This window comes from Mucor mucedo (assembly GCF_025094135.1).
Source record: "Mucor mucedo strain NRRL 3635 chromosome Unknown EV154scaffold_30, whole genome shotgun sequence".
Taxonomy (NCBI): Eukaryota; Fungi; Mucoromycota; class Mucoromycetes; order Mucorales; family Mucoraceae; genus Mucor; species Mucor mucedo.
In genome coordinates, this window is record NW_026252314.1 from 91,637 (window position 1) to 106,577 (window position 14,941).

Here is a 14,941-nt window from a genome sequence, read left to right on the forward strand (position 1 = left end):
GTAATTTTTTTGTCAAATACCACAAGTCACGCAATGTATCAGTAGCATTAAATTGATCCTGACTGTTCCATTCGTCCTACTCACTACTGTCATGGGGATCAGGGTTTAGCTTTTTTTTTTGGGTGTTACACCATTGATTTTGTATAAAAGCCGTAACGAGAGATGCAATAAGGAGCCTTTTTATCTGCTCCTTATATTAAAACTTTTGCATCTTTTGTTACAGGTAAAATTAAATAATAAAACGCATCTGCTCCTTATATTAAAACTTTTGCATCTTTTGTTACAGTTATAAGATCATTTCAATTTTAATTCAAGAATCCAGTTACATTTACTATCAAAGTTATTATCCCCGCAACAATTGGTAGCGGCTAAAAAGTGGAATACCTTCAATTACGATACATTGAGTAGACAGAGACTGAACACCTCTCTGCTACCCACTCATTCGTTCGCAAAACGACCAAAAACAAGGACTTAACTGTTCAGTTAGAAAAATTACATCTATCTGAAGCAGGAAGTACATCAAGCACAAGTACTAATATCATCGATCAAGAAAATACAAATAACAACAAAAACAACCAAAATTCAACTAAACCAAAAATGTTCAATAAACCACCCAAGTATTCGAAAGACCAAGAACTAGAAGTATTCTTCGCAATCTTCGAAACCACTGCTGAGCTCAACGAATGGAATACGGATAAACAGAAATTGCAACAAATCCATCAATGTTTCAAGGGGAGACTATTAAACTCGGTTGTTTCAAGAAAATTTGCTGATTGGAACGTCTTCAAGAGTGAACTAAGAGATAAACTAGACATACCGATTCGGGATGACATTTATTTCCTAAACAAGATTATGGCCGTGAAACGCAAATCGTTCCTAAATGTTTCAAAATATATCACCAAGTTTGATGACACAATGACCGACCGAGAGACAAATTTCATTAATCTTAATGCGGGTACTGGCGAAGCGTCTGAAGCGGTTAGCTCACATGATGTTAAGTTTTACGTACACCTCTTCATCCGTAACTCATCACCTGCTGATATGAGGCGTCACTTGAACGCAAGAAAGCCAGTATCTTTAAAACAAGCTTACAAAATTGCCAAAGAATACGAGGATGACGATTCGTCCGAGGAAGAATCTTCTGACAATGATACGGATGATAGTAACGATGATGACGATTCCGATTCTGATAATGATGCAAAGCGCCCAGCTAGCAAGAAAACTCCCAATAAGCATAAGAAATCCAAGATTACTTCACCAAAGCTACCTGACTTCCAAGCTGCACTTTTGTGCGTATTAGAACAGAACAATAAATTATTGTTAATGCAACATAATAATAATACAGCTAGTAACAATAATATTCCCGTCCCTTTTCGAAATGGGGGTGCTTGCTTTAACTGCAACATTGTTGGGCATTTGGATCGTGATTGCCCCGCGCCATGTAAACATTGCCAAAGTACAGAGCACAAGCGGTTTTTCTGTCCTGTCAAGCCCCCAAGATCAGGTGGTGCAAGATATGGTAACACACAAAGCAATAATGATACTACAACGAGAACTACCGATGTAACCCCCACGTTACTCATTGATATTGAAGACAAATTGTGTGAAGAGCTGGATGGTGATCTGTTGGTTATCAAAAGAACAGGAGATGACGCGGGTATTACCAGAGATAATATTATCAAGAAACGAATGCGTAACAGAGTAGTCGATAATGTTAGTAACACAAGAGACAATGTTGATGTTTCAGTAAGCTCTGAGTGTCCTGCGGAGGTAGATACTTCCTCTGATTCTGCAGATATCGTTGAAACAGCTACAAGTCAAACTTATTCGGAGACGTGTACTACGGATGGAATTGACATTGAGGAATACGGGTTCAACGATGCCATCATAGATACTGCGGAAGCAGGCACGCGCGAAAATGATGTTATTACGGTAAAACCCAAGACTAGTACAGCTATAATTGTTGATGCGTTGAGACACCAAAAGGTCTTTGAACTATCATTTGATGAAATTGTGACACTATCTTCAAAGGCCCATACGGAGTTTAGAAGACCGTTGGAAATTTACAAAGTACAGGTTAAGCCTTCAATTGACGATTTACTTTACCAAAAAATTGATCAAAATGCTGGCGAAGCCACTGGAAACCATGCACCCCGGATCGTAGGCAAAATTAACGATCGCGTTTCGAACCTGATTTGTGACGCAGGGTGTACCCCGTGCGTTATTAGCTTAAAAGTAGTACAAGATTTAGGATTGGAGTCGAAACTGCGGCCAAACGCTAATGGCCAAATGATGGTTGGTGATGGGCGTAAGGTCAAGTCCAGAGGTATAATCGATGATCTGATTGTAGAGGTACTTCCCGGCTTTGCCATTAAGACTAGCGCTTTGTGTTTGGACTTACCAAGTAGTTCGTATGAGTTCTTGTTAGGCCGTGTTGCTATGGCCAAGCTTGGCATTGGGGCAGACCTTGCAACATCGTACTGGTACCTACGTGATGGCGAAATCTTTCACGAGTTGAATGTTATGTACACTGATCCGTATGCTGCTATTCAGGAGGATAGTACTGAAGACCAATGTTTTCTGGTAACAATGTCAATCGACAATGGGGAAAGTGAGATACGTGAAGCCAAGCCAGTGAAGGAGAAAATGGTGAAGTTACTACAGCAAGTAAGTGAAAATAAACTCCTTGATCCGGAACAACGAGCACGATTGACTGCATTGTTACTGCAAAAACAAGATGCCTTTGGAATTGGGTACGAGGATTTAAAGCAAACTAATTTGGTAAAATTCCATGTGAACACGGGAGATGCCAAGCCTATCATGAAACGGCCATTTCAGGGAATGTCTTACTCGGAGTTGGAATTGCTTAAGAAGGATATTGCTGACATGGTAGCCAGTGGGGTTTTGATACCTGCTATGCATTCGAGAGCAGAGTCCAGTAACGGAGGTTGGGCATTTCAAGTCATGTACGTCAAAAAAAAGGATGGTACGAAAAGATTAGTCACTATGTTCCAGGATCTGAACAAGGTGACAATTCGTGACCCTTGGCCCCTACCCGTAATCGCTAATGTCATTGAATCCTTTCATGGTGCTAAGTTTTTTTCGGGTCTCGATATGCTAAAAGGATTTCACCAGATTGCTTGTGAAGAGGCGGATATCCCTAAATTAACAATCACCACGCAACATGGCAACTATTCTTATTGTGTTTTACCTTTTGGAGTAATTAACGGCCCATCAACGTTCAGTCGCGCTATACATCTGGCATTACAAGAATTTATACCAGAATTTTGCATCGCGTATATCGATGATTGTACGGTGTTTAGTACTAGTTTTGACGACCATTTGAACCATTTCGAACGGGTACTCGATAGGCTGATTGAAGTGAACATGACGTTAAATCCAGACAAGTGTAACTTATTCCAGGATAAGATTGAATTCTTAGGATTTGAAATATCAACCAACGGCGTTTTACCTTTAAAACATAAGATTGATAAGGTCTTGACCATCCCATCTCCCCGCTCCAAAACTGACATCCGGGCCTTTGTTAATATGGCAGGGTTCTATAGGCGACATATCCATTACTTCAGCCGGTTTACGATCAACATGACCAACCTTTTAAAGAAAGATCAAGAGTTTATCTGGACTAATGAACACCAGCAGGAGTTTGAAGGTTTAAAAAACGCCCTGGTCAATGCAACTCAGTTACATTACCCCGCCCCTGATCTAAAATACCGCGTATACTGTGATGCATGCGATGTTGGAATATCGGGTGCTTTAGTACAATTAGCAGAAGACGGAAAGGAACGACCCATTTGTTTTGTTTCCAGGAAGGTCAACAAGGTGGAATTTAATTGGAGCATTGTTGATAAAGAATTACTGGCACTCACGTACTCCTTGTACAAATTCCGGAAATATATTCTGGATCGTCGATTCGAAGTTTTGACAGACAATAGGGCCGTGAAGTACTGGTTTGAGAAAAAGGAGCCCAACACTAGACTACAGCGTTGGTGTCTTGCCCTTCAAGAGTATGATTTTTCTATCAAGCACATTACCTCTGCCAGTAACAAGAGTGACTTTTTCAGTCGTTATCCATGCAATGAAGACGATCTTGGAGGAGAAGACATGCTGGAAGAGCTTTTTAACATGTATATCAAGGAAGGCCAAAAGTACTACGAGTCCGAATTGCAAGTTTTAGTTGATTATTTCTCTAACGTTGGGCAAGAAATTAGTAAGGTGATGGCTGATAAAGCAAAATTTTATGTACTGCAGGATAAACACCTGTATCGTAAGGTTGGAGGGAAGGGGTCCCGTATTGTCAAGATTCCTCATTTGCAGGAAAGACCTCAAGTTCTGAAAGAGGTACATGATGGGCACGGCCACTTTGGACAGCACAGCACTTGGGCGAAGATGTACAATAAGTATTGGTGGCCTGGAGTTTACGAAGAAGTAAAAGAGTTTGTCCGATCTTGTCATCAGTGTCAGCTGTTCGCACCTTCACCCTTGAGTAGAAGTCCATTCCAAGGAAAGAGCGTCAATGTGTTGAATATTTTTGAACAATTTAGTATCGACTTTGTGGGTCCTTTGCCGGTAACCAAAGCGGGCAGTCGTTATATTTTGGTGTGCATCGAAATGTTTACCAGGTGGCCAATGGCAATACCTACAAAGAGGGCCGATGCTATCACTGCTGCAACATTTCTGTATGAAAACGTTTTCTGTAATTATGGACCGATCACCAAAATTTTAACTGATAATGGATCCCATTTCCGAGCTGATGTGGTTAAGCACCTCATGAACATGGTAAATAGTAGACATTTGCTGACTACACCATATCACCCTCAATGCAACGGCATGGTAGAGAAGTTTAATGGAACGCTAGTCAACTCGCTAAGAAAGATGTCGTATATGAAGAAAGACTCTTGGGATGCTCTGATACCAACTGTACTTTACTCCTATCGTGTACGAGCACACGAGGTGATCAAATTAACGCCATATGAGTTAATGTTTGGTGTGGTGCCTATCAGTGCGGATGTAAACCCCATAATCAATTTTGCAAGAGCCTTGGGTTTTGAAAGATTACTTTTGTTGCCTGCTAAACGAGTTGAGACCGCTTTAAAGGAGAATGCTTCCACGTCACCGCCCACAAACGTTGAGGTATTTCCAGCGGGTACTCACGTGCTGAAGAGGAGAATCAACAAGTCGTCGAAATTGGACTCTGGTTGGGAAGATGAGGTCTTTGTCGTGGTTGCTGCTTTCAAGAATAACACATATCAGTTAATCAAGAAATCGACCGGTCTCCCCCAAAAAATCGATGCAATGGCATACACTTGAAGAAGTACTTTAATCGTTTGATTAAAGAATAGGTGTGGGATGATGTCATGGGGATCAGGGTTTAGTTTTTTTTTTTTGGGTGTTACACCATTGATTTTGTATAAAAGCCGTAACGAGAGATGCAATAAGGAGCCTTTTTATCTGCTCCTTATATTAAAACTTTTGCATCTTTTGTTACAGGTAAAATTAAATAATAAAACGCATCTGCTCCTTATATTAAAACTTTTGCATCTTTTGTTACAGTTATAAGATCATTTCAATTTTAATTCAAGAATCCAGTTACATTTACTATCAAAGTTATTATCCCCGCAACACTCTATAAACCAAATACACCTCTTTAGTCTATGTAATTCTTTGACTAAAATAGTGTAAGAAGACACTGCACTAATTTAGTACAATTCCATTATGCAATAATTTTATATTTTAAATTCAGACATCTTATATGTATATCCTCGACTCATAAACAAGATAATCTCTAATTCTCTTTTAACTGAAATATAGCATACGAACAGTCTCAAAGTATTCCTACTTTTGTTTTATTTTTTTTTGTCTGAATTTATACTATCCCAAACACCACATGTTGTTGTTCCATTGAAAGCCCAGATATTTCTTGGACGATTCGTCAACTAGCCCGTGCAGAAATGCATCCGTCAGATCTATACTGGTCATGTAGTTGTTCCGTCGTATCAATTGACAAATCGTTTTTATAGTTTCCATTTTGAATGGAATACGAGGTAAGTATTGATTTAGTGGTTTGAGATACAAAACCGGTCGATCCCCGCATGTCTTCTTTGGAATAGTGAATAGCGTCGAATAAAAACGGTACTGATCGCTTTGGTTTGTGATCTGTACTTCTTCTATTGCTCTCTTCACTAATAGGGCCCGAACTTCCGCATCAGCAGTTATTCGTTGAGTGATAGACAGGTTGGAAAATTGATGGCGTTGATGTTTCGAGTCGTACGTTGTTGATATGGGGGGTGAGGTTATAAAGGGGATTCGATATCCGTTCTTTATTACGCTGTTGACCCATTTTTCGGAAGAGAGTTTTGACCAAGCGAGAGAAAAGGAAGATAACCTGCCTCCTACTATTGTTGGTTGGGAGTCTGGGGGCGTCCCTGAAAATTTCGTCCGTGGGAGGATGAAGATGAAGAATTACTGCGTCTTGGGTGCGGAGTTGTTGCTCGATTACCCAGTGATGCTGATTGTCCCACTGGAGGAGCACCATCTGATTCACGTTCTGAAGAGCCTTGTGTTGGTCTAGAGTTGGCAGATGTGGATTTTTGACGTCCATGGTCTTTATGTTGTGGTTTACGACTAGCTGCTTGAACTACCTTTCGAAGATTTGTACTTTCATGAATTGCTTTAGTGTCTTGAAACAGTGGTTGAGGTGAAGGTGTAAGCTTGGTACGAGGTTGAAGAGGCGGTGATACCAGACCTGTTTCACGAGCAACATTATCCATTCGAAGCTGGGTCATGCACGATGCTGAGTCAGACACCAACGTGTGAATGGTGTTGATAAAAAGAACGACATCGGCAACCGGTACAGATATGGCATTTGAGCGAAGGCTCTCATGCAAAAAATTGTCCATAGTACGAGTGGTTGCTGCCAAACGTTGCTGAATCTCAGAAAGCTGATTGTCGGTTTTTTTTGTAAAACGCCCAACATTATCTGCAAGATTAAGAGTAGGTGGAAGATACTGTTTAATGACGTTGCGAGGGCAAACATGAATGTATCGTTTGCGATCGAGTTCATCCAATGGGGATCGGAAGAAGTCCTCGCACATTCCCGGTAGAGCTTGTTGCAATCGCTCAGTGGGGATGAGATCTGTAGCCTCAGGTCGTTCAACTACCTGAGGGACCACATCCATCTCTGCTTCCATCTATGAGGAACGGGTTGAAGCTGATTGTTGCTGCAATAATAGTCGAATCTCTGCCAATTGTCGAGTCAATTTGTCGATTCGGATATTGGTAGATAATGAAGTATCATTATTAGACATAATTAAAATATAATGAAAATCTAGTGGATTGACGGTGAAGTACCAGGAGCGAAACAAAAGATAATAAGGTTTATAATTACTACCAAATGATCATTTAACATTTAATAAGTTGTGGTCAGCCTCCCTGCTTGGAAAATCGCCTTATTTAGAGTTGTGATACCTTCTGGGGGGATACAAAACATATTTGGGCATTGTATACCTTCCATCTATGTCGAGCAATTTTTATAAAAAAACAAAAAATTGAAATAAAACAATCAATTCTTATATAAATCAACTGAAATTGAAACCACAATATGTTAACATCATGATACGCAACGGTACTTAATATGAGCTTAATTTCAGGGGGTCAAATTTTACTCGACATATATGGTTATCTGTATACCTTCTATATACAGCGAGTAGATTTCGATATTTCGCTATGTATCTCAGAGTTTTTACTCAAATAATTTGAAACTTTAACCTCATATTGTTGATGTTGTAAGAAGGATATATACAAAGTTTCAGCTCAATACAACGATCAAAAATGTACTCGTTAAATCGACATATATGGAAATTTGTGTATCGAATAATTTTCACATTGATAAAAAATATTAGACACGTTATAAATCACTGGTATCCGGACTTCTTTTTTTTTTTTTTTTTTTTTGGTTTTTTTGACATCTGTTGAGGAGGTTATAAAAATACGTCCCGAGCAGTAAGTTGTAAAAGCGAAAAATAAGGAAAAAATGTACTGTAAATTATTTGCACATTATAAAAATGTTGGTGTGACAATATTTTTTGTGCCGGTTGTTTGATTGAATGTTTCAGTTTATTGCTGTATTTACAGCTGAAGTGACTATTATGAAAAAAAAAAAGGAAAGAAACGTATCATAAAAAATATACTGTATTTCCAGCTATTTGAACTATTTTTGTTCCGGAAACTCTAATTTGAGCAATATTTTCGACTAAAGTGCGAACTACTTATACCAATATTAAGCAATCAGATATGTGTTCTGTGTTCGCGGTTTTACATTTTTAAAAACATAAAATCTGATCGCATTATGTATATATATATATTAAAATGTGTAACTGCATTTGGCGCACCTGCTGCATTATTTTTAAAATAAACATAAGATTTTATGAAAGCGCCATACATTTGGAAAAGTGCGCCTGTTAAGGCGAATCCACTTTACAAATTATAAAAAGACAAACTCAATAGAGCAGCAGATAATGATTGTCTTCCATGATCACTAACAGAATAAGCTTTTATAAATATAGCAGACAAAAACAACCATCAGAAAATGCTTCATTTTAAGAACTCAATCAAATACCTCGGGTGGCAAACAAAAAAAAAAGAAAAAAAAAAGAAGACAAACATTGGTTTATAAAATAAAATCAATGCTATGCCCAACGCGCAATTCAAATACTCTTCATTTATTTCCAGTTAATAACAGAATAACTTTCAAAACACCAGTTGTTTGAATGAGTGTCAACATTATATATTATTTGTGTGTTTAATTACGCTAAATGTCCTAGAAAATAGTTTCTAGGAGCAATCTACGAAGGTGTTAATTATTTGTACACTGCATCCATTATCTTAATTTGTTACCACAATAACTATTATAAGTTACTACAGCTTGTAAGAACACGTCAAGCCTAAGCTGTATGGCAGATTTTTTTTAGCTCTTGATTACTTTCAAAGTTACATTCTGAGCTATGAGCTTACATTGTTGCAAGGCATATGTGTCGAAAGAAACTTAAGCATTGGTACTAATATGTTGGAAGATTTTGAATTTTGTATCTAAATTAAAGTTTTAATGAACGTATGTTTATATTTTTTGACTCGAGTTATCCAGATTACATTTTTTGGGCTGTGGACGAAGTATTCTTTTTAATTCAATTCGTCACGTGTTAACAATGCCACCTCTTATGTAGTATAAATTGTTGCACATTCATAAACATAAAGTTAATAGTGCGACTTGAAGTAGAATAAAATAAGTATTACCTTCTCTGAATAGATTGTAAAAACGTACAGCCTTTTTGTGACTCAAAACTATACGTACGTATACTATTAACACAAGTTAAATACATATTATTGGTTAAATTAGGGACCCAACAGTATAACTCTTTAACTGGTCTTAAGTTTACAAAGCGATGTTATTTCTTATGGGTCTGTCTAAGAAAAGGTTTTCTCTTTTTGCATTGGCCACTGAAAACATTAATTAAGCCCTCAAAATATTGGCTTCTGATGAAATGTCTTGTTAGAATAGTAATATTAAAAACATTGACCTTTAATAACATTGATTACAAATAATACCAGTCTTTAATAAGGTAGACAAATGATAATATTGACATCTGCTAACATTGGTTATTCAATTTATATTGTGGTAAAGCGTGACTAATCAAATTAACTCCAAATGCAAATTACACTGAAAAGAATCAGTCCTGATATAATCGTAATGATCACATTCTGTCATCATTTTAAAAATACTAAAAATGTCTCGCCATTTTGACCTCTGTTTACAAATGTGGAAGATTGCCGAAAAATAGGTTAAAGAAATATTTCATCATTTATGTGCGTATTTGTAGTTGATAGAGGAGTTTTCATCAATTGCGTCGTCAAACTATATTAATTGTGACATATAACTTTAATAAATGAGAAAAAATAACTGGGAGATCAAAGAAATAAAAAATAAAGGTATGTTGACTTCGTACAACATCAAAAAAAAAAACAATTTGTACTCCCAAAGTTCTGTTTGAAGAATACTCAACCCGAGAAATGGTTTTTGAATTTATTTGTAATTTTTGGCAGTATGACGTCCCATAGTTATATTCTTCTAGTAAGTTACCGTACTTTTGCAGTTGTTATATACCATCATGTGGAAATAAATTTCTGTCTAAGTTAAGATGTATTTAGTTGATACTCTTTAGGCAGGTTCAAATTTATTGGTGGATCCAATTTGACTAATATTATTATAAAAGTATCAGATCATACTTTTACTTGCTTTTGCCTAATTTTTTTTTATTATATTTTATTATAGCATATATGGTTCAGTCCATCGTTTCCACATTTTTTGGAGTCTGTTTTCCACACACTGTAGTATGTGACGAAGATAACGACGAGGTGTTTATTCAATTGTACGAAGCCTCCTCTGCGTAAGTATATTTTAAACCTACAACTTTAAATATGCCGCTAAAAGCCCAATACAAAAAAAAAGTAAATTCAGCGTCAAAGTCATCACTACAATAGTCTTACTTGAAAAATGTGTACAAGAGTTTTTTCCAGGAGCTGACATTGAAGCATTTTTATGTAAAAAAGAGCCTTTGATGATGGTGGTAAATGGTGAAATGGAACAACAAGCGCTTGGCACTTCGTTTTTGGGAACCATTTTTGAAGAAAAATTTCATCTCAAATGCTTATCCGCATTTATTTTGCCTTGTGTTCCTTTAATTCCTGAACACATGAAAAGAATGGTGCATCCTGACGTATCTCCAAATCATTTTGAAGAAGGCATAAAAAATGGGTACTATATGGTCAGTCTCTCTCTTAATCAAACATTTGGACCTCCCGAATTTCATGCAACAGAAGGTATATTGATAAAAGATTATTGTCTATAACTTGGAATCGTACATTTTAATCCCACTTTTTCTGACCTGGTACTATTTTTAGATCAGGAAAGTGACACAGAAATTCCTGAAGATGCTAACATGCAACATAACCAAAACTTTCTTCATTCTGATAACGACGAAATCGAAAGTAAATCTGATATGGTTTCACACACAGAAAATGAAGATGAAGATAGACTAGATAGCACCCAAGACAGCATAGAAACTGAAAATGTTGAGAGTAGTGACGAAGAGAGAGATCAGTATGATAATTTATCATCACAAGGTAATGGAGAATCTACCACATCTCGTGAAATTAATGAGAGGTATGATGTCTCTTCTCAGGAACAGGAACCCAATGTTACACCGAAAACGGTTATCATAGCTTCGGATACTTCTGAATCCAGTCGGACTACACAATCTTCATCACCTAGTAGTCACCCTAAAATAAATCAGCGATCAAAAATTGAAAAATATCGCAAACAAATTAGAGCGGAAATAACGATCTTTTTTTTAAAAATATCGCGATTGGCGATATCGATAAATTTTTCCAAAATATCGCGATTGGCAATATCGATCAAATTTTCCAAAATATCGCGATTGGCAATATCGATCAAACTTTCTAAAATATCGTTATTGGCAATATCGATCAAACTTTCCAAAATATCGCGATTGACGATATCGATCCATAAATCAAAAAAACAAAAAAATATCGTTGGATGGGGTAAAAAAAATGGGGTAATCGATAACCGATATAATATTACTTTTACACCCCTGCTAAATCAGGATACAGGCTTAAAATTGATACGTTTGTATATATTGGAAAAAAAAAAATTTATTTATAAAAAAAAACTAAATAACGTCGAGTCTGATCATGATAGACCTCTTCAAATATAGAAAATGACCAGTAAAATATGACCAGAGACAGACATAATGAGAGGAACTACGATAGTGACCATACGAAGACCTCGGAAGAGCAGCAGTATTCACTTACCTGCATAAAGATGGTTTACGTTAATAAGAGAATAAATTATCAAGTTTAGCAATGTGTACCTTTACAAAACCGTGGGATGTACGAGCCTCAAATAAACAGCGATGGTAGCTAGCTTTAGGAATTTGGGTTAACTAATAATAAACACATAAACCAAAGTCGAGATATTTACCTTTTCACAAGCGGTGAAAGTAGAGATGGCTTCAGCTATACAAATGTGTTAATACATATAAAAAGAGTAAGTAAATTTACTTTTAAAGCAAAGAGTCTTGGTTTAATCCGTTTGGAGAGTGTCAGCACGTTTAATGTTTAGTCACATAACTATATCTTCATTTGTAAACAAATGGTTATGATAAATCATATATTCACAAACTATACACATATACAAACCTTAAGTTGAGTTTTTATTTGAAAGAAATAGAAAGAAAAAAGAAAAAAATAATAAAAAAATCAGAGTTTAAATAAGAAAAAAAAAAAAATTCAGGCTCAATTCTATTTTTGGAAAGCCCTTGAGGGTCGACTATTGGTCCCAGATGCTATTTCATCAGCCTTTCTTTTACCTTTTGGACGGGTAGTACTTGGGGTGGAGAGGGCAGGTGCAGAGGTGGGAGGAGGAGAGTCAGAGGTGGGAGGAGGAGGCGAGTCAGAGAGAGGAGGCATCTCAGAGGGAGGAAGAGAGGTCAAAACAGGATTTTGTACCAAAGCGGAAGAAGACGATGGTGCAATAGGTCTGTTATCAGGGATCGAAAATAAATTTTCAAACAGGCCCATATCCAAGTCTTCGTACCTCTCTTCAGTACCCGAATTGACACCAAGGTTTTCCAGGCCAGTCAAAAATGAACCCGAGGTATCATGAGCAATGTCATCTGGCTAGAGTTGAGGTTTATGTTAATGTTAAAAATTCTTAATTTGATATCTAAACTTTACTTACTCTTGCTGAGTTCCTCAACATTATCTGGATCATATTTTTGGATATCCAGTTTTTATCGGCGAGGTGCATGGGTAGCATTGGGTTCTCGGCGTCAATGACAGAGATAAGGTCTCCAGGATATGCCTCGAGGGGTGTACCAACGTTCAAGCCAGAGCGCTTGTTCCAAAAGTATGCAATTCTTTCGAACATATACAATACTTCATTCTGCTCGTTGGCAGGAATCCCCCTCCAAATGACACCATTCTTTCCAAATCGTTCTTGGTACAATGCTTTCAAGAAATGTTGGCAAATGGTGAAGACATTGTTGTAAGCTGCTGTCGCCCTTTCTTTAGCTTGATCCTCAGTATAGGTACCTACCAAAGATCTCCAGTACGCAGCAACCTTGTCTATGACGGTTTTCTTTGTATAAGTACATACGGTGATGGATCTTACACCGAGAGAATTGCAAGAGGTGTGAATACCATTGGGTATAACATGCTCCTTGTAATAGGCGACAGCCTTGACCACGGTTTCGTACATTTGTTGAGCAGCGGAATTTCTTGCTGAAAAGATAGGGCAATTATTAACTTAATTCGTCTTACAAAGTAAAATAAAATAAAAACGTACCAGTGATATATCCAGATCGAGAAGTAATTGCAGAAGTACCATTGGATTTGACCACTTTCTTAACCTTGCTGCAGCATTCACAGTGTTGACCAACTGGCAGGTAGATATATTCTTTCATTGTGGCAGGCATCGCATCAAGCTTTCTTTGCATATCGTAAATGGCATTAACGAGTTTTTCAATGACTTCGTCTCGAGAATTTGAGTTTTGGGTACCGTTCATTGTGATAAATAGAGTGAAAAATCGATGTAAATGAGAAAATAGGTGTAAGTATTGGATCTTATATAGATGTTTTAAAGATACATTTTTTTTTTCATTGTCATTTACCTTGATGTAAGTGGTTCAACTTATTTGCACCAATCACGGTACAGAATTAAAAAAAATTTCGCTTAATAACCTCGTTACACGAAAATCTAACAATAGATCAAGCTTGAAGTCCCCAAACAACGATTTCTAGTGGTTTTGAAAGGTATCCATAGTCTACACAGAATTACTATATCCTCTCTATTAATAATTATAAGATAACTTCACGAGTAATTCCAATTGGTTCTAAGAACGGTCAGTGACTATTAATAAGCTGTAAATAAGATGTAGCAACATGTATAAAACTACACGCAAAAATCGGTTCCCAACTTACCAAAAACGAAATTTTAAAAAACTTTCAAAATGGTTTACCCCAAAATTCAAAAACCCAAGAACCTTAGAGCTTCTCGAAACGGCGCTAACCAACGTCTTTTAAGAGGCACATATGAACCCTTGGCCGTTACTGCTGCCTCCATTGTACCTGGCCCAACTGACACTTCTGTTTTTGCTGTATCCTCTTCAGTATCTACTGGCTTCCCAACTGCTATAATAACCAACCGTACACCTTTTGACTATGACGAAGAAATGGATTTTTACGATGATGTTGATATGGCTGACCTCGATAACCAAATCGCTCTTCCCTTAATTGGACAAATGTCCATACAAGACGTAGATGCTGAAGATGAATCCTCTGATGATGGCTTTGTTGTAGACGGTGAAGTAGACGAGGATTTGTATGAATCCACGGACGAAGAGAACTTCGAAGGTAACTAAGGATGCTCGAGTTGTTGACATCATGACAACTTACCGGATGTATTATTTTCACTTTTAGAACCATTGTCACTTGATCATAATGTAACAATACAGGACAACATCAAGGATATCATTGTCCCCATTAACGTATTTAGCACCAGCGAGCTGAGTAGTATTATGTTCAACTATCTTACATTTAGTAGAAACATGACCATAGAAGCTGTGCGCGTTATGAAGAAATTTTTGAGAACACTTTGAACCAAAACAACAGTATGTTAATGATTTGTATTTACAAAGTATCATTATTTACTAATTTAGTTTACCTTTTAGGCCTTGATAAAAAGAAAAAAGTACTCGCATTGAAGGAGTGATCGTTCGTTGATCAAGAAGAAACTTCCACTTTCTTTCAGTCAAAGCCATGAAATCTGTTCCCGAAAGGGGTGTTATCT

At 37.2% G+C, this 14,941-nt stretch overlaps 3 protein-coding genes across 3 annotated transcripts; 2 read left to right on the plus strand and 1 right to left on the minus strand.

The window, feature by feature from the left end:
- Nucleotides 1–5,046: 5,046 nt before the first annotated feature.
- Nucleotides 5,047–5,265, plus strand: EV154DRAFT_402468 (uncharacterized protein; the record flags this gene model as incomplete). The annotated part of the gene is made up of 1 exon (XM_051595305.1): nucleotides 5,047–5,265. A coding segment is annotated over one exon (219 nt), but the record flags the coding sequence as incomplete, so codon positions are not given.
- Nucleotides 5,266–6,689: 1,424 nt separating this feature from the next.
- EV154DRAFT_399729 (uncharacterized protein) lies at nucleotides 6,690–7,085 on the minus strand (the record flags this gene model as incomplete). Its single annotated transcript, XM_051595257.1, has 1 exon — nucleotides 6,690–7,085. A coding segment is annotated over one exon (396 nt), but the record flags the coding sequence as incomplete, so codon positions are not given.
- A 3,265-nt stretch (nucleotides 7,086–10,350) lies between these two features.
- EV154DRAFT_401784 (uncharacterized protein) lies at nucleotides 10,351–11,174 on the plus strand (the record flags this gene model as incomplete). The annotated part of the gene is made up of 3 exons (XM_051595295.1): nucleotides 10,351–10,460; nucleotides 10,532–10,828; nucleotides 10,985–11,174. Coding segments are annotated over 3 exons (597 nt in total), but the record flags the coding sequence as incomplete, so codon positions are not given.
- Nucleotides 11,175–14,941: the final 3,767 nt, after the last annotated feature.